The sequence below is a fragment of the Tasmannia lanceolata genome, unplaced genomic scaffold, assembly GCF_043159265.1.
Source record: "Tasmannia lanceolata isolate RefF3 unplaced genomic scaffold, GAP_Taslan_0.1 ptg000013l, whole genome shotgun sequence".
Taxonomy (NCBI): Eukaryota; Viridiplantae; Streptophyta; class Magnoliopsida; order Canellales; family Winteraceae; genus Tasmannia; species Tasmannia lanceolata.
Genome location: NW_027518690.1, coordinates 50,201,268 through 50,226,524, shown reverse-complemented (window position 1 = coordinate 50,226,524; position 25,257 = coordinate 50,201,268). Strand labels below are relative to the sequence as shown.

Here is a 25,257-nt window from a genome sequence, read left to right as displayed (position 1 = left end):
TGGACTAGTTCTACTTGAGCCATTCCGTATCCTGCGGATTTAGCTGATGATTCAAAGGCGGATCACTCATCCACGGATGCTTAGATTCCTACGTATATAAGCCTGGATCGGCATCGATCTGCTTCTCATCATTTCTCTGATGGAAAGATTGGTAGAGGTTACAGGTGCCGGTGAATTGAGAGTGTGGTTGCACAAAAGCCGGGATAGCTTAGGGGTTTTGCTTGGCCTTTGGGTGCCATGTCAGAAAAACTTCTTGTTTGGTTGGCAATGGAGTGAAATCCCTGGAGACTACCAGGGATGTCTCCTTGTTAATCATTGCATGTCTGCTGATGTGTCAGCGTTGTCCCTCCATATAAACTTCAAGCCAAATTCCACAAGAAATGTGTAATTTTGCTCGGATTTCTTGGGAATGATGCTTTTTCTCTCTTTTTCTCCTCTCTATATTGGTAATGACACCCTCTGCCACTACTTACAAGGTAAGTCCTAGGTAAATCCAATGTTTGCCTCCTCTCTGTTGACTACTTACACTGCTAATCTACAAGGTAAAAACCTGCAACCAAACAAAGGTCTGTTTGGTAGCGCAGCACAGCCTCTGGGAGTAGTGGAATAAGTAGTCAACGGGGAGAATTTCAAGTTACAACAGCAATAGCAGAGAACCAGAGCACATGGGTTATAGATTCTCCCTCAATGGCAAAGGGTGGCTCTCAATCATTCCATTTCTCCCAACCTTTCATTACCCAATAAGCATCTTATCCTGTGCTAGATTCTTCTCAAAATCACAGCTTTTAATCTCTCTTGTGCTTGCTTTTCCTAGTTAACACTCTGTAGCCATTTGTTTAGTATCATTTCGTTTTACAAACATAGCTATAGAAGGAATTGATGTTCATTCGATCAAAGATTGCTCATCAATGGGGTATCTTTCTTTTTGCAGTCCAAGTTGTGTCACAACTGAAACGCGTAGGCAGAAATAATAAGACATCTTTGGGATCCATAACTTTGAGACTCCACTCATTAGGAGATTTATGCCTGTTAGAAGGGTCTAGATTTTGGAACGAACCTAATGATGACTAATGTGGATACAGGCATACCGCATATAGGAGCATTTTAATGATGGAGAGAGAGAGAGAGAGAGGCCTGTCTGTTTTGGATTTTGGGAATGAATTTTGAGGCCAAAACTGATTCTTGGCAAAACGAGGCATTTGGTTTGTTGTATAGAATCTATTTGGAACTCAAATTGAATACAAATTCCAATAACGTGTATTTTTGTTGGGATTTGAAGTCGATTTTGTTAGGTGCCTAACCAATACGCCAAAAGCTCTAGAGTTGATAGATTGCATTAGGCTAGGCCATTTAAACACGGGGCAATGATATTTTCACCCCCTGCAATACGCTCGCCCCCCTTATAACGTGAACAGTCGGCAACTTTAACGCTTTTTGACGTTAAATCACGTTAAAAGGGGGGCGAGTGCTGCAGGGGGTGAAAATATTGTCGTCCTTAACAATGTCCCATGCCTGGCCGGGTCCCACATAATCACATACCGAAGCAGTACCCTACTTACTACTGTAACATTCCACCACGCTTCTGCATTCATCATCCTCATCGGCCTACCCTGTGGCTGCTTTAACTTTGGCGGCAGCCCTTTCCAGGTAGTCCTATCCTTAGGTTGCTCCTTCCATGACTTGAACATGTGACGTGGTAGATGCTTTGGTACCAAAGTTTAGGTATCTGCAACAATACGCCAAAAGCCTCAGGATTTATAAAACACGTTAGGTTAGGCCCTTTGAACATGTCCCACACCAGGGCTGGCCCCACCTAGTCTCATACCGAGGCAGGCCCCCACTTAGGATAGTAACATATTTGGTCCAAAATTGACTCTATAGCTGCGAAGATCAGTTTTGAACTCAAAATCAATTCTCAAAATCCGTAAGTGCGATTTTAAGCTGATGTCATCCTCACAATAGGACTACCAAAAGAAAAGGGAACAATTTTTTAAAAGCTGAGGGTAGTAAAGAAAGATGTGGACGGAGATGATGCTTTTGTAATTGTATTTAAAGGCCTGGAATTCTCCTGAACATGACCTCGTGAAGAAGTCTATAAAAACTCAACTGCTTTCTCATAATCTGCCGGGGGAAAATGGAAAGCCTGGAACTACATTTGAAGTGAGATTATTATTGGAATTTTACTTAAAAAATAAAAGAACCATTTTCTTCATTTAATGGGCTGCATTTGGACAAAAAGTCGGCCAGGGTATGAGGACCCTGTTGTTCTTGCAGGCCAGACATGTTGTAAGCCTATAATTTTCTTTCTTATTTTTCTGGGTTCATTATTTTCATAAGCATTTCAGTTTGATTCAAGGAATTTACAACGGGGGCGGACTAATTTACACTTGCCTGAATTGGTCATTGGGGGGCCATGGCCACTGAGCATGCATGTAAAGCCACTAAACTAGCTAAGCATGCATGTAAAGTCATAAATCTTTGTAGATATTTGATTTGTTCGACACAAAACATGATGGGGTGATTGACTCTGGAGAGTTTGTCAGGTCATTGAGCATTTTCCATCCAAATTCCCCCCAAGCAGACAAAGTTTCATGTAAGAAATCTTTTCCCATTTCTCATATGTTGTATGGATCTTACATGTTAGGTACAGATTTATGAACACATACCTCTTCATACGTTTGTGTTTTCATTCTCCTCTATTAATAATTTTCATCTCACCCACAAACAAAATGATGTCGCAGTCACATTCCAATTGTACGATATATGGCAAACTGGCTACATTGAACGGGAGGAGGTAAACACTCGATCCAGATTAAGCCAGACTTAATCTGGATCGACTCAACTTTTTCAAGTACTTGACCGAGATTGTAATAACTAATAAGTAGCATAGTTCTTTTTATAGGGATTTAATGCAAGATTTGCTACAACTAATGCTTATACGAAGTATTTATTCTCATAGTTCTTTTTATGGCAATGTGTTTTTATTAGTTCTTTTACCATTCAAAATGAATAAACATTTCATATTTCTTTACTCTCACATTAAGAAGTGAAGGGATCTTTCATCCTGATGATGGGTAAATCTTCCATCCTGTTAGCTGTTCTCCTTTCACACATTTTCATCTATATAGAATTATTCACTTCCCCTCGGGCTAATCCTTACAAATCAGTACCCAAGAGACCTGGGGTTGTTGTGAAAAGGACATCTTCTTCTGTCTCTTGGAAAATCATTCTGCTCGGAACTGGAGCTTCATATCAGATTTCTGCAAATCCTATCATTTTATTTTTCAATTGAATTCTTAATAGATTTTTAAGATTGAGAATAAATAAAAGAAAACACAACCAAAAATTCACAGAATGAACTGAAAATTATATGGTTGAATTTTTAAAGTAAATTTTTTTCTTAATTTAACATTTAATGATAGATGAATAATATTTACAAAGGTAAATTGGTTCATGTGCGCAGTTTAAGCATTTTATATCAGATAATCCATACTATGCCAGGGACTGGTACTTTGTTACAAACAAATAATCCATACTTGTGATGATGATGTTCTGTAACTGTCACTTTCTCTAGTAACATAGTCTGAAATTTTATTTTTCAGGGACATTCCTACCCCATTTCCAAGCTTTGCATTGAGATCGGAAGTGGAGTATTCAGAAATTGATGACTTGCATAGCGATCCAAATAGCAGCCCAAGATCAAAATAACCTGATTTAATCCATATTTATTCTCAGCAGAATCGCGGGGATGGCACGGGGCAGAAAGTGCAGAGATACAGACGTATAATGTTGCAGTTCTGATTCTGGCTGTAATCTCTATGTACTGAAATGACATTAAGTTGGATTTCAGAGTGCACTCCATTCAATGAATTCTTACCATTTCCATAGTCACCTTTCAGGTTTCCTCTCAAAGTGTACTGCCCATCCATGAGTTGGAATTGCATACTTGAATGTGAAAACTGAAAAACCTCACTAAAATGGCCCCACCGTCTGTAGCCACTGAGCACCTGATACAACATCGCATCCCTCCAATGGTAGCTCATGAGAATCTACTTCAAACATAGCACCATGCAATGTGATTCATAAATTTGAGCATTTACCTTCGCTGGAAATTTTCCACCATTTGCAACCAAACATTTGGGATCTTCTTCACCCTTGTAGCTTAGAAACATCAACTTAATAGCCAGCAGATTCATTTCTAGAGGGGTCCTCCAGTCTGAAGGCATTTGAGTCTCTGTAAAAGGGTTCCTACCACCATTAGATGCAAATTGGAGCCCTGGTCCAGAACCATGACAAGACATTTCGCCCCTTTTTCTCATTCCTGATGCACCTATATTGCTTGTACGATCTCTGTAACACCTGCTCGATCAACTGGTTCTTCAATCGAGCAGTTGTTGTGGCTATAGTTATCGTTGTTTCCTTCAACTGTTGGATGTCAATGTCCATCATATACCAGATTGTAACCACCATTCATCAGATCCTGCTCTGAGACCACTTCACAGCATTGAGCAACACAACAGTTGATTTTTAATGGAAGAATGTTCATGTAGACAGGAACTTCCTCCTAAGGAGCTATTCTTCTCTCATTGAAGCCAAAATAAACGATCTCTGAACTACATGCAAGTAACTCAAAGAGAAGAGAGGCCCAGTAACAGACCCAACTTAAGAGACACCCAACAGGATAAACATATGGCAACTATTGGACAGGATACGATATGTCCCAACCCGGACCAACTTTCCTTCCTCTTTAACAAGGGGTTTTATTTCACACAAATACCCAATCGTCAAATACCATAACCATAACTGGTTCTTGCTCTCTTAGGAAATAAACGGAAACATACAAAAAATCACTAGATCAGAGAAGGTAAGAAAACGCCAACTGCATCCATGAAAAAGACCATTTTTTTTTGTCACTGCACAAAAAGTCATGTAAACACGTGGATGGGGTGGAAATGCTAGAAAAGGAGTTGGATCCCCACCTTCCCAAAACTAATAAACAATTTTCAAGGGATCTTTGCCGAGAATGATGACAAACCTTTTCCTTTACAAAGCACGATGGAGCTGAGTAGGTCTTGCAAAGCACGATGGAGCCGAGTAGGTCTTGCGAAACTATGCATGCTGAACTTAAACATGTTGAAATAGGAGCCTTTATGCTTTTTTGTTATCAGCGCAATGGTTTTTTTTTTTTTTACTGGGAGAATATTTTACGTCCAAAGGGACACAAAAATCTCCCATCATTTCCTTCTTTTATTCCACGAGATATGTTTTTAAATGCTTCAGAGTTCAAAAAAAGGGATCGTTTTTTAAGTTCTAGCGCGCTTGGGGAGGAAAAGGCAATGGGGTTAATATGAATAAGTACATGAGGCTGCACAAGTACAAGATCGATGAGGACTCTTGTTTAGTACTAAACACACTGATGACATTAGGTTTTCCTCAAGCGAAAAAAACTAGCAAGGACACTGTGAAGATTGAGATATTTAGGGAATCCATACAGAGGATCATGGCAATGAAGGAGAGGAAGGTGGCTGATGCTTCAGGAGGAATCGAAGCAACGCTAGAGATCTACATGTCCTCGGTCCACCAGGGAGGACAAGGAAGTAGTTTACAGATGGGTAGGTTTCAACAAGGAAGCAATGCAACTGTGACTGGGAGAGCTAGAACACGATATTGTACACCCATGCTAATCCTTTAAGCACATCCTTCACGGGTCTTGGGATTTTTAAGTTGTCAATTGGTCCTTCTCCAGGCAAAACGACCTTCACCTGAAATTTGTTGGCACAAAAAGCTTTCCATCAAACCAGGCACCTTCCATGGTTTTCTGAAAAACAAATATAGCAATGAAGTTGTACAAGGATCCTATGCGTGTGGGTATCAAAATGAAAGACAAAAGACAGAAGTCTTTATAATAGATTTTAAATCCTAGAACTTATCCTGATGAAACTAGTTAAAAACATACTATTCAAAAAAAAAAAAAAAAAAAACTAGTTAAAAACATGTACTTGTCCATTATGGAATGAAAGGAGGCGGCGAATGTAGCCTGGAGTCGTACAAGAATCTCTACCTGAAGCTTTTTCCGACCCCATCTTAGTGCCTCGTTATGGGAACAATGATAGAGGTCTATCTTATCAGGTCCAACAATAGCACCACCGCGATCTTCAACCTGAAATATCAATAGTACTTGTATGACAGCATAAAAAATAGTCAAGGATTGTGACATCTCAATTGAAGTTTGAACAAACTCAGGGACATAATTTTGCAACTAGAAAGATTAATATCCACAATAAGCTATTCCACTGCTCAAGATGCAAACAGGACAAAGCACAACTAAAATAGAGGAAAAGCCAAACATATGTAGTTGGTTAACCACTTGGAAAGACGTACAAAGACAGAAGAAAGTATAGAGAGAAATCAAAGGATTTCAATCATGAGAAAGTAACATTTTTATGGATTTTTGCCATTTGTTCTCAGCAAAATATTATCCAGTTAGTCATTGAAAATTATGTATTTGCTAAGAAGTGGCATTTTTAGAAACTAATTTTCAAAGCATCCCTAACTGACATTTCCGTCCATTAGCTGTTACTCATATTTCTTAAATCATTAGTTTCCTTGATTGGAATTTTAAACACATTTTCTCCTCCCTCCCGAGTAACTGTTCCTCTTCCTAGACCATTCCTCTTCTCCCTTCCTTTCTCCTCCACCCAAAACAAAACCCATGCCCCATACCTTGACTCCGCCATTCTTCACGGCTTTGTGTGGGTTCCATCATCTATAGAGTAGGTGTCTTCTGTTAAAGGGTAAATATTTAAATTTAAAAGTAAAAGCAGACAGCAATTAATGGAGGTTAGTGATAAGGATGCATTGGAAATTAATTTTTTGAAAACTTAAACTTCTTAGCAAATAGACGACTTTTAATGACTAATTAGATAATATTTTGCAAAGTAGGAACTAATAGGCAAAAATCCATTTTTTAAGGATTTCAATCATGAGAAAATTATTCATGACCATGAAGAAATGAATTAACTATTGTTAGAGGGGATGCTTTCTGATCCAGGAGATCTGCAACAACCAGGAGGGTTTTAATTTTGCAAAAAGAAAGAAGAAGAGAGGCCGTGAAATTAGAAAGTCTGTCTTTATACAAGATATTTTGTAGGTCCGCTTCAGAATTTGAATTTTAGCTTGTTCCAGCGATCTCGAACCAAATTACTCGCATTCTATCAATGAATTTAATTCACTTTAATGAATGATTCTGATAATATCTCATACCTCGCCCCAGCCATAACCAGGGATATGCATGCATGTCCCGAAAGGATAGAAGTTTGTATCTGCTGCGATGGTGCCATGCCTCGGAAATAGCCTCCATGGGAGCAACAAGCGGCCAGGTAATTTTTGGTATTGTAGCAATGCATCTTTGGAGAGAATAGGAGGCCTTGCCTGCAAACGTGAGGATTTTTTTCTATTAATAGTGCTATTACATTACAATAGTCGTCAAAATGATCCATCAAGTTTTATAGGTATGTGTTTCAGAATTAAACTGAGTCAATTTATCACTGAATTTCATGGACATGCACTCCAGAAATAGATCAGAGTAGCCATTAAAAAAAAAGATCAGTGTACCTAGTAAACTCAAATAGATTGAAAAGCAAAAGCTAAACAGTTAAGAGTTGCATAGAAATACTTTCCTTATTATGCACCCAACAGACAAAGTTCTATGGTTAAAAGTTAAAAAAATAAAACAAATACAACATTGCAGTGGATATGATAGAATACTCTTCGTCCACCACCCAATATGGTAACCTTCAGAATGGAAGGTCAAGAGATACATCCTACCCCAACCCCCTACTCGCCTCAGTGCATAACTTATTTGGTGAAGATTTTATCCCATTGAAGATTCTTTCATTTCGTTCTTTTTATTAACTCCATACTCTTTTTGACCAACACATTTCACCCTGTAGTTTGGAGATGCAATAGGAAATTCAAACCATCTATCAATCTTACACCTAATCACTATTAAATATATGCAGTTCATACTTCAAAGTAATGAGGGAACCTCTACATACAGAAATTTGTCAAATGTGAAATGCCTCAGATACAATGGCAGGCATTTTCCGGTCTAAGAAAAACACTCTACTAAAAGGAATAACATGGATGCCATTAAAAAAAAGGAATAGCATGGATAGTTAGTGTAAATCTAATTTACACTCTATAAGCTCTCAACAACCCCAAACTTTAGTGTAGTACAAAGTGAGATCAGTAAGAGACTGAAAGGATGGGTGTTTCAGATTCGGTACAACATTGACAGTGTACTAAACATGCCAGCACCCAGTACACGTCGGGCACCTGTATTTCATCCAAGTAATATAGCCTTTGTCATTAGGTTTTTCCAAGTGGATAATTTCATTACCCATCAACAATTTCACTTTTATTACCTTATGGCGGAAAAAGAGCAAAAGAATAAGCACATGTGTTGACATACAACCCTAATGAGAAAAAGGAAAGCAGTGATCCGTGTTAATTCATTTAGCAGTAGTCTTATTCCACAACCGCAACCTCAACTAATTTTACCCAGTTACCAACTTCACCACATGAACTAAAAGACAAACCAACCTGGGCAGGAACACTTCCATTAGAAGTAAATCCATAGTAAGGTGCGCCAATCAACTCTGTTGCTGTCCAATACCTGCCTCAAAATATGTATCTTGAGTAAGCAAACTTGTTAACGCCCCATCATTGATGCCATACACAAATCTTTAGTAAAGAAATAAGTAATCAAGTTAACCAGAAGTCCTTAATCTGATCTCATACCAAAGGAAAATGTCAATTATTTGATCTATGTAACCCCCCCATACAATGGTAAGGAGTTTCTGCATTTATACATACAAAAAAGCATGTTGAAATAAACTGTTTGGTCTACTGCAAAGCTCAACAAGAATTTCATAATAATGTTCATGGAAGGCTAAGAGCTGTTGAAACGGTTTTTGCATTATTAAACTCATTTAATAATGAGATTGTGAGAGTATAGAACTTGTCATATTAAAGACTTAGCCATAGATTTTTATTTTTATTTTTATCTTTTGAAATGAGAAAGAAAAAAATAGTCATAGATTTTTTTGTTGTGGTCCTCCTCAGCCCACTCCCTTTTTTTTTTCTTTTATAATATTATTCTGCCATTTCAAAAAAAAAATAGTCATAGATTTCTAATTAAACTCATTTATATATATATATATATATATATATATATATATATATATTTTTTTTTTTGAATGGTAACTCATTTATGTTTGTTTTGATGATGATCATCGTAGTTTGAGGATTTTATTAACTTAGATTCATTATTGTTGCCGATTTCTCCTTTAACTAAATATAAGTACATTTGGTTGTGGGGATTTTTCTTAGAAATACCATCCACACTGAGCAAAATTAGAAGATGACATGAATGAGCCTAACAGGGATAGTAAATGATTACCTGATTGCCTTGAATATTCTATAAGTTTCCTCGCATATTTTTATTTTTATTAATAGATAATTTTCTATTGCTCGGCGAATGAGGCTTACACAAGTACAACCACTGCAAATGAACACCTAAGCACTTAACACCACCAGTAACTACCTTTGACATCTTCACTGAGGCTTTTCACTCTTAGTTGATTTCTTTAGTAATATAACCTTTGATTAATTCTGTGCTTAAAGTTGAAACATGAAATGTTTTTCATCAACCAATCGGAAATGAAAGATGAATGTTTGTGGTGAATCCTATTCTTCTTAGTTTTTTTAGAATTTAAAGTTACAAAGTCTATCCTACAAAGTCTTCTCTAGATGCAAATGACATGGTTAAATTTCAGAAACATCTATCCGACAATTCTGCTTAATGGGTTCTCTTTGGCCCAACTATCCATTAATTTGCAGGCCTTATTTAAGCAAAACAGCCATTTTGTTTGAAGAGAAGATGGTTGGATACACATACCTCGTGAATGGTGTAATGAAAAGCAAAGGAAACAGTCCTCACCCTTGGAATACGACAAAGCTAGTTCCAAAAGCACCCCAAGCGATGGTCCAGATAAAGGGAGATATTATTCGTTACCTATTCAAAGAAAAAAAAAAAAAAGAAGCACCCCAAGCGATGGTCCAGCTAAAGGGAGATATTGAATGCAATATGATAGCTAAAGGGAGGTTCTCACACTTCTTCCCCAAATTTAGGCAGTGGAGCAGGCTCACACTATTCTGTAGAACAGATTTACATTGGAAAGGAAATTATTATCAATCAAATTATTAAAGGTTGGCGTGGATTGTACAACGTTGATTTATTTTTTTTAATGGTAGCAAATTTCATTAATAAAAGGGAGAGACCGAGATGGTCACCCCCAGCTTTACAAGAGCACAAGAAAATAAAACAGAGTTTGTACAACGTTGATGACTGAGCATTATATGTTAGAAATTTCTATGGGTCTTTTGACGTAGGAGGATTGTCACGCTGTCGAGATGATCCCAGACACCGGATGGAATAAGCTATTTAATTTCCATAAACGTAATTTCCATAAACGTTGAGATGCACTCAGATAACAACTAGAACACGAGGATTATACATATCAGATGCAATTTGTATTAAATATTTCCCTCGTAAAAAAAAATAGTGACATTGAGAAAGACGGAGACAAAATTGAGTTACATAGAATAATATTTCCCTCATTTCCTTTCTGATTGAGTTAGAAATGAAATTTACTGCTTGGGGATTAGCTTAATAGCTTGTGGTTAGAGGGAAGGCCCAGAAGACAGAAATATTTAGCCAAGTTAAATAGGGTAATGACTGCAATTGGAACCCATAAATGATGTTATGAAGCACGAAAAAGGACTTGACTTTATTAATTCTGTTTGAGTGGGTGCAGGATACACAAACTTAGGTAATCTTTCTTGGGTTCCCAATTGATCCTTTACATCTTGAATCTTCAAAAAAAAAAAAAAACAATTAAAATTCGTTCTGAGTCCCACTCATGTTCATACATGTCAAGTTATCAACAAAATCTCTAGGGGACCACAAAAGTGAAAAGACTAGCAATCCAAGATTAACCTTAAAAACCCAGGATTAAAATAAGAGCACATATTTTTTTGAAAATTTTTTAAGGTAAACGATGTGTGTGTTATACTAAAAAATAAGAGCACATATTGAAATCCACATCTGCTGATAAAATAAAAGTAAAGCAGATTAAATTTTCACGATACAGCAACAGACTTAAGAAACTGAGCATGATTCAACACATATGACAAAGAAAGAAAAAGAGAATAAGGGATAGAATCAAAATATAGTTCAAAGATAAATATGGTTGTTTGGGACCAATACCTAGAAATCAAGGGTAATTTCTTATCGATATGTCCTATCTTTCTTCCCTGGAGGCGCATAGGAAAGCCTTTTGGAGAGAACCCAAGATAGAAAGGACCTGGAAGAATCATCCCCCATTCCCAATCACAACAGTATCCACAACTGCATTTCCAATTCCAATATGAAGATAAAAGAAGAACAAAATCAGATGAGAAACCAAGAAAAAGAAACAAATTTCAAACATGAAGTAACAAAAAATAAATAAAGACGGAAACAGAGAGAGAAACCTGCAATAACCAGTACACTCCAATTCCTTGTAGAACGGAGGCATTCTCTTTTGCAAGATAATATCTACAGGGGTTTTGCCCTAAAACCCTAAGAAATCAGAGAGAAAATGAGGATGCTGCTGAGGCTCTCTCTGTAGTAGCCAGTACAGTCCAATCACCTGTAGAGATTTTGCCCTAAAACCCTAACTACCCATTTGGATACATGGATTTTATAATCTAAACAGGCTAAAACTTGGATTTTATAAGCTAGAGCCTGGATTTTATAAGGATTGTAAAATCCAGGTTTTAGCTTATAAAACCCGAGTTGCCTCTCATTGTGCCACCTATGACTTCCCGCACTTCACACATGATGCTCTGTCACGTTTAGGCGAGGTGTTATATTCGTCCCCTTTTCTTCCTCAGGCCACCCGTTCTTGCGTATTTTTGGCTTCTCTTTTTACACTATAAAGGGTGGCACGTGGAAGAAAGGGAGGTGATATATCATTCCCTTTTATATAGATGCCTAAAAAGAAGTAGAAAATAGGAATAAATAAGGGAAATGATATCACTACAACCATGTTTTTTATAATTGCACCGACCCATCTGTGTTCTTTTATTCTTTAAAGAGCTGTCAAGTCAAATGGCTATTAGAGTTTCCAAAAAGCTCTTACAAGATAAGCTGCCCTTATGCAAGAAGAATGTTAGGCTCAGGCGTGCCCTGCAAAAATGGGATGAAAGGATACCCTATTGGATCCACCTCACCGTATGCATTAAACATCCTTTGAATTTTAGGGAAATGATAAATGTACCCCTTTCCATTACTTGGGACGCCCGGCTACAGTGTATCTACGAGTGCAAAGGGGATGTCTTCACATTTAAGGAATAAAGTGACCTGATTGCCACGTACAATGCAGCCTGATGCCATCCAAAGCCTGGAAATTGAAGCAATATACCAGGGGATCCTCCTGGCAAAAAGGAGAGGATATGATAAATTATGGATTGAATCTGATTCCAAAGTCGTCATTCAAGTCATCGAAGGGAGATACCAATGCCCATGGAGGAAACTAACCACTATGTACAAGATCAAAGAGCTCCTCTCCTCCTTCAAATCATGGCACATCTCTCACACACCTGGAGAGAAGCAAACTCGGCCGCGGATTTCCTTGCAAAGATTGAGGGCCCTTGTTCTGGTTTCAACCTTCCCCTCGAGGATCTTCGTCCTTCCTTTATTGATATTGTTGCCTAACCCCAACTTACCGACCAAAAAACAATGTAGCTGGGTGTCCCAAGCGATGAAAAGGGGCGCATTTATCATTTCCCTAAACTATTATTAATACATTATGATGACTTGGATCTAAAGGGGGCGCCCTTTCACACCATTTTTGCAAGGGCGCCCCTGAGTTTAGCATTCCTCTTTGCGTAATTATTAAACCATGGTTATGCTGATATCATTTTACTCTTTTTTTTTGCTACAACGAACTCACCCTGTCTTTTCTTTCTTAATTGGCTGCTTAGACCTTATAGGGAATTGAATAGTTTTTGACAGCTGGTTAAACAATAAAAGACAAGCTGAGTTCGCGTCTCATTATTAAAACACGGTCCTGGCCTCTAGTGGAAATATCAGTAGGCCAAATTTGTCAGTGGAATGGAATTGAAGAAAGTCATCATGAGAGGGTCCACCCTCTCATGATGACTCTGGTGGGCCCGACCCATCCCGGGATAAAAAATTAAAATACCCGGTCCACTACTGTTCAAGGGATCGAAGGGCATTTTTGTCCTTTCAAGGTTACGGTCCGATTCGAAACACTGACAAGAAGGAAAAATTCCAAGATCTTAAAAAAAGTTTAAAAATTTATCTTCCCCTCCGCTTCAAATTTCAGAAACAGATAAATAGTTAGAAAAATCCCACCAAAAAAAAATTCAAACTGATAAAAAAAGATGAAAATTTTGAAACAGCAGCAAAATCGCAGTAATTTTGCTCATCTAATTTAAATTATACTCGAAACACCACCCAATTGAAATATAAAACAACAAAAGAGTAAAGCACAAGAAAGAATTTTTACAATTTTCTCCTCCTCGTAAAAAAAAAAACTCAGATCTTTGTCAGCAATGAAACCCTAACACCGACCCATCAGTGACGGAAATCGAGACCCGACAACCGGCACCAGCCTCCACGTGGTGCGTAAAAAAGTGCAAAACCCTAACCCTACCTTCCACGCTCAATCTCGACTCAATCACCAAGCTGGGCCCCACGTGGAATCCATCCAGACCATGCTCCTCTAATCCCGCCGGAGACACGGCGAACGGGAACGAGTTGACGGAGAATGTTGCCGACATGTACTGAGTCTTGCCGGATGCGATTTTTCCAGCGGGAATGAACATAAAACCGACCTGATTGTTGGAGTAGAGGAGCTGAAGAGTACTGTCGTAGTGAGTGAAGACGGCACGGTTAGGGTTTCGGACGGAGATATATTGGGAGAAGGTGAAGGTGACGGTGCCGTTAGTGACGGAGAAGGAAGGGAGCTGAACGGCGTTAACGGAGATTCTTGGGTCTTTGGGTTTGAAGACTGAGAAGAAGATGATTAGGATGACGATAGCTACGAAGATTAGAAAGATTGTGGCTACGATGCACGACGCCAAATTGGTACGTCCACCCCCTCTCCCTCGCCCTGACTGGGGTGGAGGATTTTGAGATTTATTCATTCTCTACGATTTTGAGAGAGTGTTGAGTGGGCTTTTCTGAGAGTGAAAGCGTGTTAAATTTGGTTGTATTTAGCGTTTATAAATGTCGGAAGGAGATAATAATCAGGTTGGACTTAGTCGGCACGTGATGGTCACGTGACATGGAGATGATGTAACGGAGTTTCTGGGATCGTAAAAAAGCTGATTTATAATTTGGGATTTGCTAGAGACCATCGCAGAAGGCATTTTGCATGCCGGATGTTGCATGAGAGAGCAGCCACAAAGGCCCACTTTTCAACAGATTTTTGTCTTTTTCATTTAAATCATCTGAGATGGTTGCTCTTTCATGCAACAGGAAATGCCTTCTGCGATGGTCCCTAGCAAATCCCAATTTGATAATTGGACGACTGGCTTTGTTTCTTTGGATGCTAACAAGGTGACTTCGTCCCATTATCAGAACTTGTCGCACAAGCATGGGTGTAATTACCGAATTTTAAGGGTAAATTTATAAATTTCTTTTCTATTATTTTTTTATAGTGTCCCATGTTCATACAAGCATGGGCCCTCATTGTTGGATGGGGGCCACCAGCTTCTACTGTACAAAAGTAGTCATATATACCCTAAGGGGGGTCGTCTGGGGAAGAAAGGAGGGGCAAATATATCACTTCCCTTACAAAGCATTCATTAGTTGGGCCCCGAATATATTACTCCCCTTCCAAACCATTCATTAGTTGGGCCCTGACTAAAATAAAATAGGCAGTGCTCCGAAATTTATGATTTTAGAATTGGTTTTAGATTACGACAACTGATTGTGAGCCTCAAACCGATTCTTGGAGTCAAAATGAAATGAAATGAAATTTCAATGATCCGTTTTTGGCTAAAAATGAATTCTCAAAATCCAAAGCTAACATGGCCTTAGGTTCATCCTGTGGAGATGTTTTTTAGGGCAGGCCTATTTAAGTGGGTTTGTGGGACAAATGAATGGTTTAGATGTTTTTTCTTTTTTATGTACTAGCATGTATGTAGAGACACCGTGTGAACAACTCTTTCGGCAGATTTGACAGTAGACCTTTTAATTCGAATAGAGAGTCACATAGGGATTAGAGGAAGGAAAGCGAAAGGCAAAGATGCTTTTAGGGAAAGATAAAGGTGTTTTGGTCTGTTTTTTATTTTATTTTTAATTTTTTTAGTGGGATTGCTTTTGTTTTGTTCAATGAAAGTATAAAAAAACAAAAGTGGTCTCTGAGGGCTCTAATACCATGTTAACTTATTAACTTCTCCAAAAGCTTAAGCTGTTGGAGAAAGGCGTTATTTATCTTTTATACTTTAACAGGCGATGCCTCACAACCCGAGGGAAAGACTCCTTTTATGGGTTACACATCTCTTAAAATGAACGACCTGCTTGGGGATTTGTTTGTTGTTAATTGTTATTGAAATGGAGTCGAGGATTCTGTTTTTTAGATGGTGGTCCTGTGTCTCATGAGCCGGTGATGTGACGACGGCGTCGTGCTAGTGCGACCACTGGTATGGGCGTCGTTACTGGTGGTCTTTAAAAGAGTCTATAGAAGTTGATGCTGCTCAAATATGTTCGAATGTACGGATGGGCCCCGTCCTCGATCTGGCTCGGGCAGGGAGACAGTTGGCTTCGTCCTGTGTCCTGATAGACAAAGGTAGGCGCACATAGTTGGAACTCTAGGAAAGCTTATGACACTCAAGTCAAGCACGAGGAAGCAAGATGAGAATTGAACACAAAGGAAATGCTAGGTAGTCCGAGTGGGAGTCGGGTGTGCGTATCTAATGTGGTCGGCGATGTTAACTTACCAACTTTTCCAAAAGCTTAAGCTGTTGGAGAAAGGTGTTATTTATCTTTTATACTTTAACACTCCCCCGCACGTGTGGCCCATGTGGTCCCACTTTGGGCTGACCATCGCATGTGAATTTTTGCTATCCGGGAGGTTTGAACTTGACCATTGCATGTGGATTTTTGCTACCCGGGAGGTTTGAACTCTCTCACACACACACAACAAATCCCTCCGCCCTCTACCACTATATCCAACATGGTTGAACATTTGCTCTACTTCCTACAAATAACAGCAAAGGCAGTAGAAGATACTCGACGAAAACCCTATAAATCTTTGCTGAGATTGGAAGAAGATATCATCAGATTGGAAGAAGTTTCTAAAACCAAGATAAGTATTTTTCTTTCATAAAATATGATGAGGACATGGTGTTCATCAATAGGATTAGTGCAAAAATGTGATTCTAGTTTTTGAACATACCAATTTAGGGTGTTGTTTTATGAGATATCGAGAGAAACGAGGGAGATCCTGTTTTTTCAACATACCGATATTTTCTGTGTTTGTTAAGGTTTTCCGGCTGAATCTGTTTCTTTTTCTTTGTTTTTTACGTGGGAATTTTCCTTTTTAGGTGTGCGAATTGGATTTCTTGGATGCATTGGAACCAAACAGAGGATAAAGAAAATCCAAAAAAGAGAAGAAACCTATAAGAAAGTTTCTAGGAAAATATTACTTTCCATAATTTTCCTTTTCCCTGAACCCAAACATGCCATTGAGGTGCATTTGGATTGCTGGAATTAGATACCGGAATCGACTTCCTATCCCAATATTGCCAGATTCCAACATTTGGTGCCAAGAAAAAAAATGAATGGAATCAAGGGTGGAATTGACACTGGGGCGAAATTAGAAATTAAAGCGTGAAAATGTTGGATTTTTTTTCTAGTCCTGAGAGGCGGTAATCTGATTCTGCCTTGGTCGGAATGAAATATTTATAGGAATTTCTTGAATTAGTATTTTAATTTTAATTTTGTTCCCATTCTATTTACAGGAGAATGCCGATTATGATTATTTATCATGGCAATCTAAAATAAAACTCTTTGTTGTTGAAAATGCCCTTTAGAATTACTAAAAGGATGTTAAATGGTTGTATTTTGAGACTTACATGAAATATATTTTTAAAACTTACTTTTTGCTATAACATGATTCTCGATGGCTAACTAAAATGTCCAAGGAATGCTAAACTGAAGGGCGCCCGATCAAAAAACCAACCATAAGGCCCCCCCCACAGGATCCATATCATCAAAATGCATTTATAGTGGCACAAGAAAATTGAAAAGTAATACAAGAATTAATGAAAACTCACTAAAAAATTTAAAAATAATTAAAGAATTAATTCACCTTGATGAAGCCAAGGGTTATTAGAGTTGTCAAAAAGCTTTAGGAAACCACCGAGGCGTTGGCTCTTCGGCAGAAAGTCATGGGTTTGCTCCCTATTGACGAGTGTTCGAATCCTGCCTCCGACTTACCTGATACCTGTGGTGAGTGTGTCGTTGCGTGTATCCGTACGGACTAGTTCTACTCCAGAAGGGGGTGGGGACATCCTACGTCTTAAAAAAAAAGAAAAAAAAAAGAAGCTTTAGGAAACCAATTTAAAAAAGAAAAAAAGGCAAGCTGAATTATAATTTAAAGGTTTGAAGACCAGTAGCCTGTTTGAAACTATGCCTAATTGGATTGCACTTGGAGTCCTCTTTCTGTGTGGGGTTCCCAAAGAAGAGTCGCATCTGTTCTCTAAAGCTATGGTGTTTCACGCGCTGTAGGGTTGGGTTATGTCTATGAACAAATAAATGTCTTTGTCGTATGGTATGTCATTGGTAGTCATACTCATACATCACATGGGAGATCGGTCCTTTTAACATGTGAAAAGCCAAGAGGACTGTTACCTTTTTTCCAACGGGGGAAACTATGGGGCCTACAGTTGGATTAGATCTCTTTTCAAACTGATCACTTCTTAGTCTTACCGAAAACTAAATTAATAACCCATTTCAATTAATCAAGAATAAGTTTTTAGAGGAATGCTAGACTCAGAGGAGCCCGTTGTAAAAAATCAGGCAAATGGCGCCCTCATTGGTCAAAACCAGTAAGCAGTTTTGACCAATGAAGGCGCCCTTTGCCTGATTTTTTGCAAGGGCTCCTGTGAGTCTAGCATTCCTCAAGTTTTTATATTCAATTATAACGGGAAAACTTGGGTGGTCCTCAAGGTTATTTAAACCCTAATGAATGTGAATTTTTTGGTGGGTAAGCTGAGAATGAAGAAAAAGTCTTGACCGGTTGAGCTAGAGGCTAAACCGCAAATGTGAAACTTAAAACTATTAAATAAGGGCCACGGATGAGCTGTTGCATATGAGAGCAGCTACCTCAGATGAATTAAATTAAAAAGACAAAATATGAGCCTATGCGGCTGCTCTCACATGCAACAGCCCATCCGCGAAATGCCTTGTGAGAAGTTAGCTAGCAAATTCCCAAGATCAATTATCATTCTTTCTTACATGACTTATCCCTCCCAAATAGACGAGAAAATATGAAAACGAGATTTGAGAGAGGATAGAAACGGGATTACCTTATCAGTTGTAAAGTCACATGATCCGTAAAAGTGGGCGGAGTGTGAAACAAAAGCGGCTGATTTATCATCTCCCTAAATTATTATAAAAAGGCTATTGATATTTGCTCTACCATGTTTTCATAATGACAGAAGCTCACCTTGTCTTATTACTGAGGGAAATATCAAAAGCTATTACTATTCCCAAAAAGCTCTCAACGCGAATTAAAAAGGAAAAGACAAGGTGAGTTTGTCTCATTGTGAAAACTTGGTAGTGCAAATATCAGTTCACTAAACTCTTGGCCAATGAAATCTTGTACCATGAGTCTGAAGAAAAACCAAGTATTCGACTGCTACCAACTACAAAGCAATGATATAAATACGAATGTAACCAAAAAATACATTTAGGCCCGTTTGGATACCTTCCATTTTGTATTTGGATTTGGTATTGAGTTTTGAATACAAATTGAATAGATCCGGCAACTCATGTAGAGGGAGACTGAGAGGGAAGGGGATACTTCCTAGTGGAGGGGAGAGGTTGAGAAGTAAAGAGGGTGAAGGAAAATGCCACTTCTTTGGATTTCTGATTTCTTATTTCCACAGCAAATTTAGAAATCTGATTTTTTTCAATGTCAGGTGCTGAATTAGAAATCCAAGAATTTGATCCGATCCAAATTACAATGTAAAAAGGGCTGCAAATGTGAGAAATTCAAATCAAAATCTTCTTAGCATCCAAACGGGCCCTTAGGCTACTTATATTGGCATCACCATGTCTTTGGAAGCACAAACTTCTCGTCACAAATTTTAAGGGATTTGCTCGTTGTCCATCGCAGAAGGCATTTCGCTGATGCCTCTTGCATGTGAGAGCAGCCACCTCATGAATGAAGACAAAATCTGCTGAAAAGTGAGCCTGTGTGTTTGCCATCACATGCAATAGGCCATCCGCGAAATGCCTTCTATGATGGACTCTAGCAAATTCCCTTTTTAACTGGCCTCTATGTTCTTTTTTCTTTGGAACTTCAATGGTCTTTGACAGGCTGACAGCTGCTTAAATAGTAAAAGACAAGATGACTTAGTGCACTTATCAAAACACGGTGGTGCCAGTGTGGCCTTCATTTAATCCGACCTAAGACTGATAAATTCTATGGGGAAATGATACATTCACCCCTTTTCTTCCACCGGGACACCCCCTCGAGTGTATGGCTACTCTTTTTAGTTTTTAGTTTTTTACATTTTAAGAGGGTTGCCCGGGGAAGAAAAGGGCGCCATTATATTCACTTCCGATTTTTATGACATCTCTATCCCATCAGCTCACAAAAAACCCTAGCCGATTTCTAGCCTACTCCTCCGTGCGAGAAAGCCTTACGAAGAAGCCGAATGCTCAATCAATCCGGGTAAGTCATTACCATTTCTTATTTGCATTTTCTTGTATTGTCTGCAATTTTTCCATGTTTTTCGTTTTTTTCTGCGTTTTTCCTTTGGTTTTGTCCTTCAAACTCAAGTCTCAGCCTTCTTCTCTCACCAGAAACGAGAGGCATCTCAACCATTTGATAGAATGACTGAAAGAACTTTGCTTTAGGATGATAATGAATGACTGGGAATAAAAATAGGGTTAAGGTTATTATGAGGTTTCAGTGGTTTTGGCTACTACCTTTTTCTAAATGGAGTAATTTTGAGACCAATAATCATCTCGAAGTATAAACGATTGACCAACTCTAACAGCTTAAGCTTGTGGAGTAATTGGTTGTTTCACAAGTTAGTTTTGAACACAATCGGTTCTGAAAATCCAAAACAAACAGGGGATTGAGCCTCTAGCTCAATGGTTAAGGCTCTGGCCTTCGACCTTGAGGTCAGAGGTTCGATCCAGCTTACCTATCAAAAAATCCAAAACAAACAGGGCCTAAGAGTTCATCTGGCTTCCGTGTCCAAATCAGTTCTGTTGTTAATGTTTGACGTCAATATTTTCCCTTTGTGTTATTAATCTCAGCCATTCCCAAAAAATGAATGGCTGATTCTTGTACAACAGAGCTCCCACTCAATGGAGCTTACCCTCTTCATTAAAATGGCCATGTTGATGACTGAGGGCCTCTTTGGATACCTGTAAAAATTGCTTTCATATAACCTTCTATGCACTTGATTTTGAAGTTGAATACTATCATTTGTAAATGATGGTTAAAATAGTTTTACAAATGATACATAGTTAATGGCTTCCAAAGTGACCATAATGTCTTCCGAAGTGACCATAGTTAATAGCTTCCAAAGTGACCAAAGTTAATGGCTTCCAAGTGATGCATAGTTAATGTTTTCCAAAGTGACCATAGTTAATGGCTTACAAAGTGATCATTTCCCTCTTTATCTCTCAATATCTCACGGCCTCTCAATGTCTCTCTACTAGAGCCTGAAATTTTTTTGGTACAATATTATGGTGCCTTTGGCTATAATTTTGATTATGTTCCTTATTTTTTATTCTTATTTATGATTATCAATCAATCTTTCTTCCTCACATAAGGCCCCAAAAGTAATTTTTAAATATTTTTATTCTCTTTATATGTACATATTTGAAAACAGATAAGATGCAGTCATGCAGACAATTAGTGTTTAGTTAACTAAAGAATTTGTTACTTCTAGTGTTTAGTTAACTAAAGCAAATTCCTTTTTATTCCACAATTAGTGTTTAATATACTTTAACTTCTACTTTGACTGCCTATGACCATGGAGAACTGCAAGTCCATGTAGTCTGGCTAACAAGAACAACCAAGTGGAAATCTGTGGAGAAAGACTACAAACTTTAAATTAAGAGAAAAAAGGGAAGTCATTGTGTTCTCATAATTCTCAAGCCTTTTTTTGTTTTCCATTTCTGTTACTGAAGAATCTTTATGTCAAAAGACAAATCTTTCAATAGTTATTTGATTTAACAAGCTGAAAAAACTAAAAATAATTTTATTTTAATGATGTAGCTTTCGAGGTAATGGAGAACCCTGAACAAAACTCTGACGCTACTGAAGAGTTAGCACAATCCTATTCAAAGCGGGCCCGAGTGGGGGTTAATGTTGCAGTTCTTCCTGCAGATCCTGGATTAAGAATTCGGATTTCTGATTATCATCCCAATGAAAGGGATCAAATTCGGAGAGCTTATTTACAGAAAGGGCCTCATCAACCTAAGGATCATATTTTTCCACTAAAGCAGTTTGGAAAAATATCACGCCGTTTCAACCCTGATTGGTTCGAGGAGCATGCCGGTTGGTTAGAATACAGTGTAGAAAAAGATGCTGTTTTTTGCTTATATTGTTATCTTTTTAAGCCTTATGTTGGAGCTCAGGGAGGAGGAGATTCATTTGTTATCGAAGGATTTAAAAATTGGAAAAAAAAGGAAAAATTACAAAAGCATGTTGGAGGGCATTATAGTGTGCACAACCAAGCCCGTCAGAAATGTGAAGATTTGATGAAACAAAGTAATTTCGAGGTAGTGGAGAACCCTGAACAAAGCTCTGACGCTACTGAAGAGTTAGCACAATCATATTCAAAGCGGGCCCGAGTGGGGGTTAATGTTGTAGATCTTCCTGTAGATCCTGGATTAAGAATTCGGATATCTGATTATCATCCCAATGCAAGGGATCAAATTCGGAGAGCTTATTTACAGAAAGGGCCTTATCAACCTAAGGATCATATTTTTCCACAAAAGCAGTTTGGAAAAGTGTCACGCCGTTTCAACCCTGCTTGGTTTGAGGAGCATGCCGGTTGGTTAGAATACAGTATAGAAAAAGAAGCCGTTTTTTGCTTATATTGTTATCTTTTTAAGCCTTATGTTGGAGCTCAGGGAGGAGGAGATTCATTTATTATCGAAGGATTTAAAAATTGGAAAAAAAAGGAAAAATTAGAAAAGCATGTTGGAGGGCATAATAGTGCGCACAACCAAGCCCGTCAGAAATGTGAAGATTTGATGAAACAAAGTCAAAATATTCAAACGATGATTAATAAGCAGTCCGATTACACAACAGGATGAGAAATCAATGGATATTTAATTTGGCCATATTTATTGAGGACACATTCAAGATGGTTAAAAAATGTGGCGATCATGCATCGGTTCCAAAATACGAAAACCTGTCGAGTACAATTGGGTAAACATTTTAAAAATTTATTGATTATTATGTTACAACCTTTGTTTGCATCCTACCCTGCTTATTGCATGCTTCATGTTGACTTTAAATGAAACTTATTGCATTCTTCATGTTGACTTTGAGCGAAACTTCTCACAAGTTTTTTCTTTACTTTAGAGCTTTTTATTTCCTGCATTTTCTCATTTCTAAACCGCTTACTCCTTATGCTTCTTGTTTCGCTATAGCGCTCACTTCCCACTTACAACTATTTCAATCTATAAACCAATAAGTACCAATCATCTTCCATACAAGATGAAATCTACATGAATTGATCGTGGATAGAAGAAAATAAAAAGCTATTCGACCACGTTTGAGAACAAACAGTGGACAAAAATCTAAAGCCAATCCCTAAACAAGAAGCAAAAACCTTAAAAGGAAAATCCATACACGCATCAATTATCCTATAAATGAAGCAATATCCACATATTTTACACAATAGAAAAGAAAAAACCACACATGCATCTATTGAATCTCACAAGGAACATGTCCACGTCAACTCAAAAACACAAAACCTAACCCAATTCTCAATGAAATAAAGTAAAAAAAAAATAAAAAAAAATAAATTAAAACTAAATACATCAGTCATCACACATTGTGTTATCATAACCCAACATCCAACATTAAATTTAGCTTAATTCCCGACACATTAAATCGGGGGAAAACAACATGCATCAGGAAATAGCACTAGAAATACCAAAAACGATGATATCTACTGTCTATCTAATGAGAAAAATACGATCTTTTGCTTAAAACGGAATACGCAGAACTGACTTGGACTTAGAGCTAAGCGTAGAAACCATGAAACCACCAAAAATTTGGGATTCCCTGCGCTGAGACTGAAAATATAAGGGGATATTTTAGATCTTCAGGGAGGGGAAGGGAGGGAGGGAGGGCTACTAGTCGGGCTGAAGAGGGAGAACGATCTTTATAATAACCACATCAAGGAAAATGACCCTTCTGTGCTCTTAAATTATTACAATGAACTTTAATGATTTTCTCTATAGGGCAATAAGAATGAATGCTTAGAGAAAAACCAAAAACGACTTCACATCCATGTAAGAAACAATAGAATGCCTAAATAATGAGTTAGTTTTATTATTTGAGATTGGTAGTGGAGCTAATCGAGTGGCTGCCATGCCTTTTATTGTAAGAAGGTCTGAAAGTTTGAACTATGAAGCCCTGTATATTTTTGTCTTCAACCACTCTGTCATCTTTTCTCTCTGGTCGAAGTTAAGCCCTATACATGGATGTAGAAATCAGAAATGCAAAAACTATTGGGAAAAGTTGGGGTTAAGTAGATCAATTCAACAAAACCAAGTGATATAGCATGTAATTATAATGAAGAATACAAAATTACCGACGATGATCTTGAATGTAATCTACAAATCCGTAAGCAAGATTCAAACCAAATATGCTCTAAATTAAATGAAATTGAAAGAGAGTTGAGTGGTAGAGGCACTTACGGATTAACGCTACCCTTAAGATAGATTATTGCCCTACCACAATCGGTATGCAATTTGCTATCCTTTGTCGTTGACAGTGTGCACACACCGGCTCGGACCTTGCGAACATGATTGATGCTAACAATTTGCCCACTTGAAACACTCTTGAAATCCTTTGAAATTAGGGAAAAACTAATATGTTGTAAAGACAAGTCTAGAAGAGGGAAAATCAAGAGAATAGAGAGGGAGGTTTTTGTGTATATGTGTATCTGTAACCAAGAGGAAGAAGAGTCCTCTTGCATACACTATGAAAGTAGTATATGTACACTCCTCAATATCTCTCCCATAAACCATGAATCCCAATTGTTGCAACCAAAAGTATCAATGCATAAAAACTTATTAAATACGTTAAATTCAGAACGCTAAAACGTTTTGTATGGAAGACATTAAAATTAAAAAAACAAAGCTTTTAAAGCTTTAAATGATTAAAATCTAACAAAAACCACAACACTACTTACAGGAAAGAGGGCTAAACAGTTGCAAGTATTAATGGCAATGCTTCCCTCCACAACCCTTGTCTTGTTTTCCCAGAGTCATGACTTGTCAGCAGATAGGAAAATGACTAGCTCCATTAGTTCCACTTCTCAGTGCTAAAAGTCATGTTGCCTTTTGATTGATTGGATGATGGGTGTTGTTGGTATTATGCCTTGCAATTTACAAACTTACAAGGTGACAGATGTAGAGGAAAAGTCAGAACGCCACATCTTCATTTTAGGAATGGGAAAGGGCTTCAGAGGAAAAAAGTAAAAAAAAAAAAAGGGTTCTTTACTGCTTTATACTTCTTTCCTTATATTTTCATAGGTTTTTTTAATGTTTGGTGCAAAAAATATGTTCCCAATCTCTTGATGATGTTAGGGGTGTAGTCTAGATTCTCGTGGATGAAATTACGAGGAAATGATTAAGATTATTTCTATGATTTGTGGACACGGACACGGGTGCCGTGTGTC

General features: G+C 37.9%; 3 protein-coding genes across 7 annotated transcripts; 1 reads left to right on the top strand and 2 right to left on the bottom strand.

Annotated features, from left to right (window-relative positions):
• Nucleotides 1–3,454: 3,454 nt before the first annotated feature.
• Nucleotides 3,455–25,042, bottom strand: LOC143890486 (uncharacterized). 5 transcript variants are annotated; one of them, XM_077395193.1, is made up of 8 exons: nucleotides 24,769–25,042; nucleotides 24,272–24,423; nucleotides 17,454–17,662; nucleotides 11,333–11,473; nucleotides 8,605–8,677; nucleotides 7,264–7,431; nucleotides 6,062–6,160; nucleotides 3,455–5,762 (listed from the first exon to the last, which is right to left on the bottom strand). In XM_077395193.1, the coding sequence occupies exons 4-8, from the start codon at nucleotides 11,440–11,442 to the stop codon at nucleotides 5,655–5,657; spliced, it is 558 nt and encodes a 185-aa protein (XP_077251308.1). In that variant the 5' UTR covers nucleotides 11,443–11,473; nucleotides 17,454–17,662; nucleotides 24,272–24,423; nucleotides 24,769–25,042; the 3' UTR covers nucleotides 3,455–5,654. The 5 variants fall into 5 exon arrangements, with proteins under 5 accessions (XP_077251308.1, XP_077251307.1, XP_077251304.1 ...); XM_077395192.1 differs by having other exon boundaries at nucleotides 24,272–25,042; XM_077395189.1 differs by lacking the exons at nucleotides 17,454–17,662; nucleotides 24,272–24,423; nucleotides 24,769–25,042 and adding an exon at nucleotides 11,599–11,929.
• LOC143890487 (uncharacterized) lies at nucleotides 13,519–14,347 on the bottom strand. Its single transcript, XM_077395194.1, has one exon. It carries the CDS (start codon nucleotides 14,278–14,280, stop codon nucleotides 13,681–13,683), a length of 600 nt encoding a protein of 199 aa, XP_077251309.1. The 5' UTR covers nucleotides 14,281–14,347; the 3' UTR covers nucleotides 13,519–13,680.
• LOC143890485 (uncharacterized) lies at nucleotides 19,880–22,879 on the top strand. Its single transcript, XM_077395187.1, has 2 exons — nucleotides 19,880–20,045; nucleotides 21,609–22,879. The coding sequence occupies exon 2, from the start codon at nucleotides 21,620–21,622 to the stop codon at nucleotides 22,652–22,654; it is 1,035 nt and encodes a 344-aa protein (XP_077251302.1). The 5' UTR covers nucleotides 19,880–20,045; nucleotides 21,609–21,619; the 3' UTR covers nucleotides 22,655–22,879.
• Nucleotides 25,043–25,257: the final 215 nt, after the last annotated feature.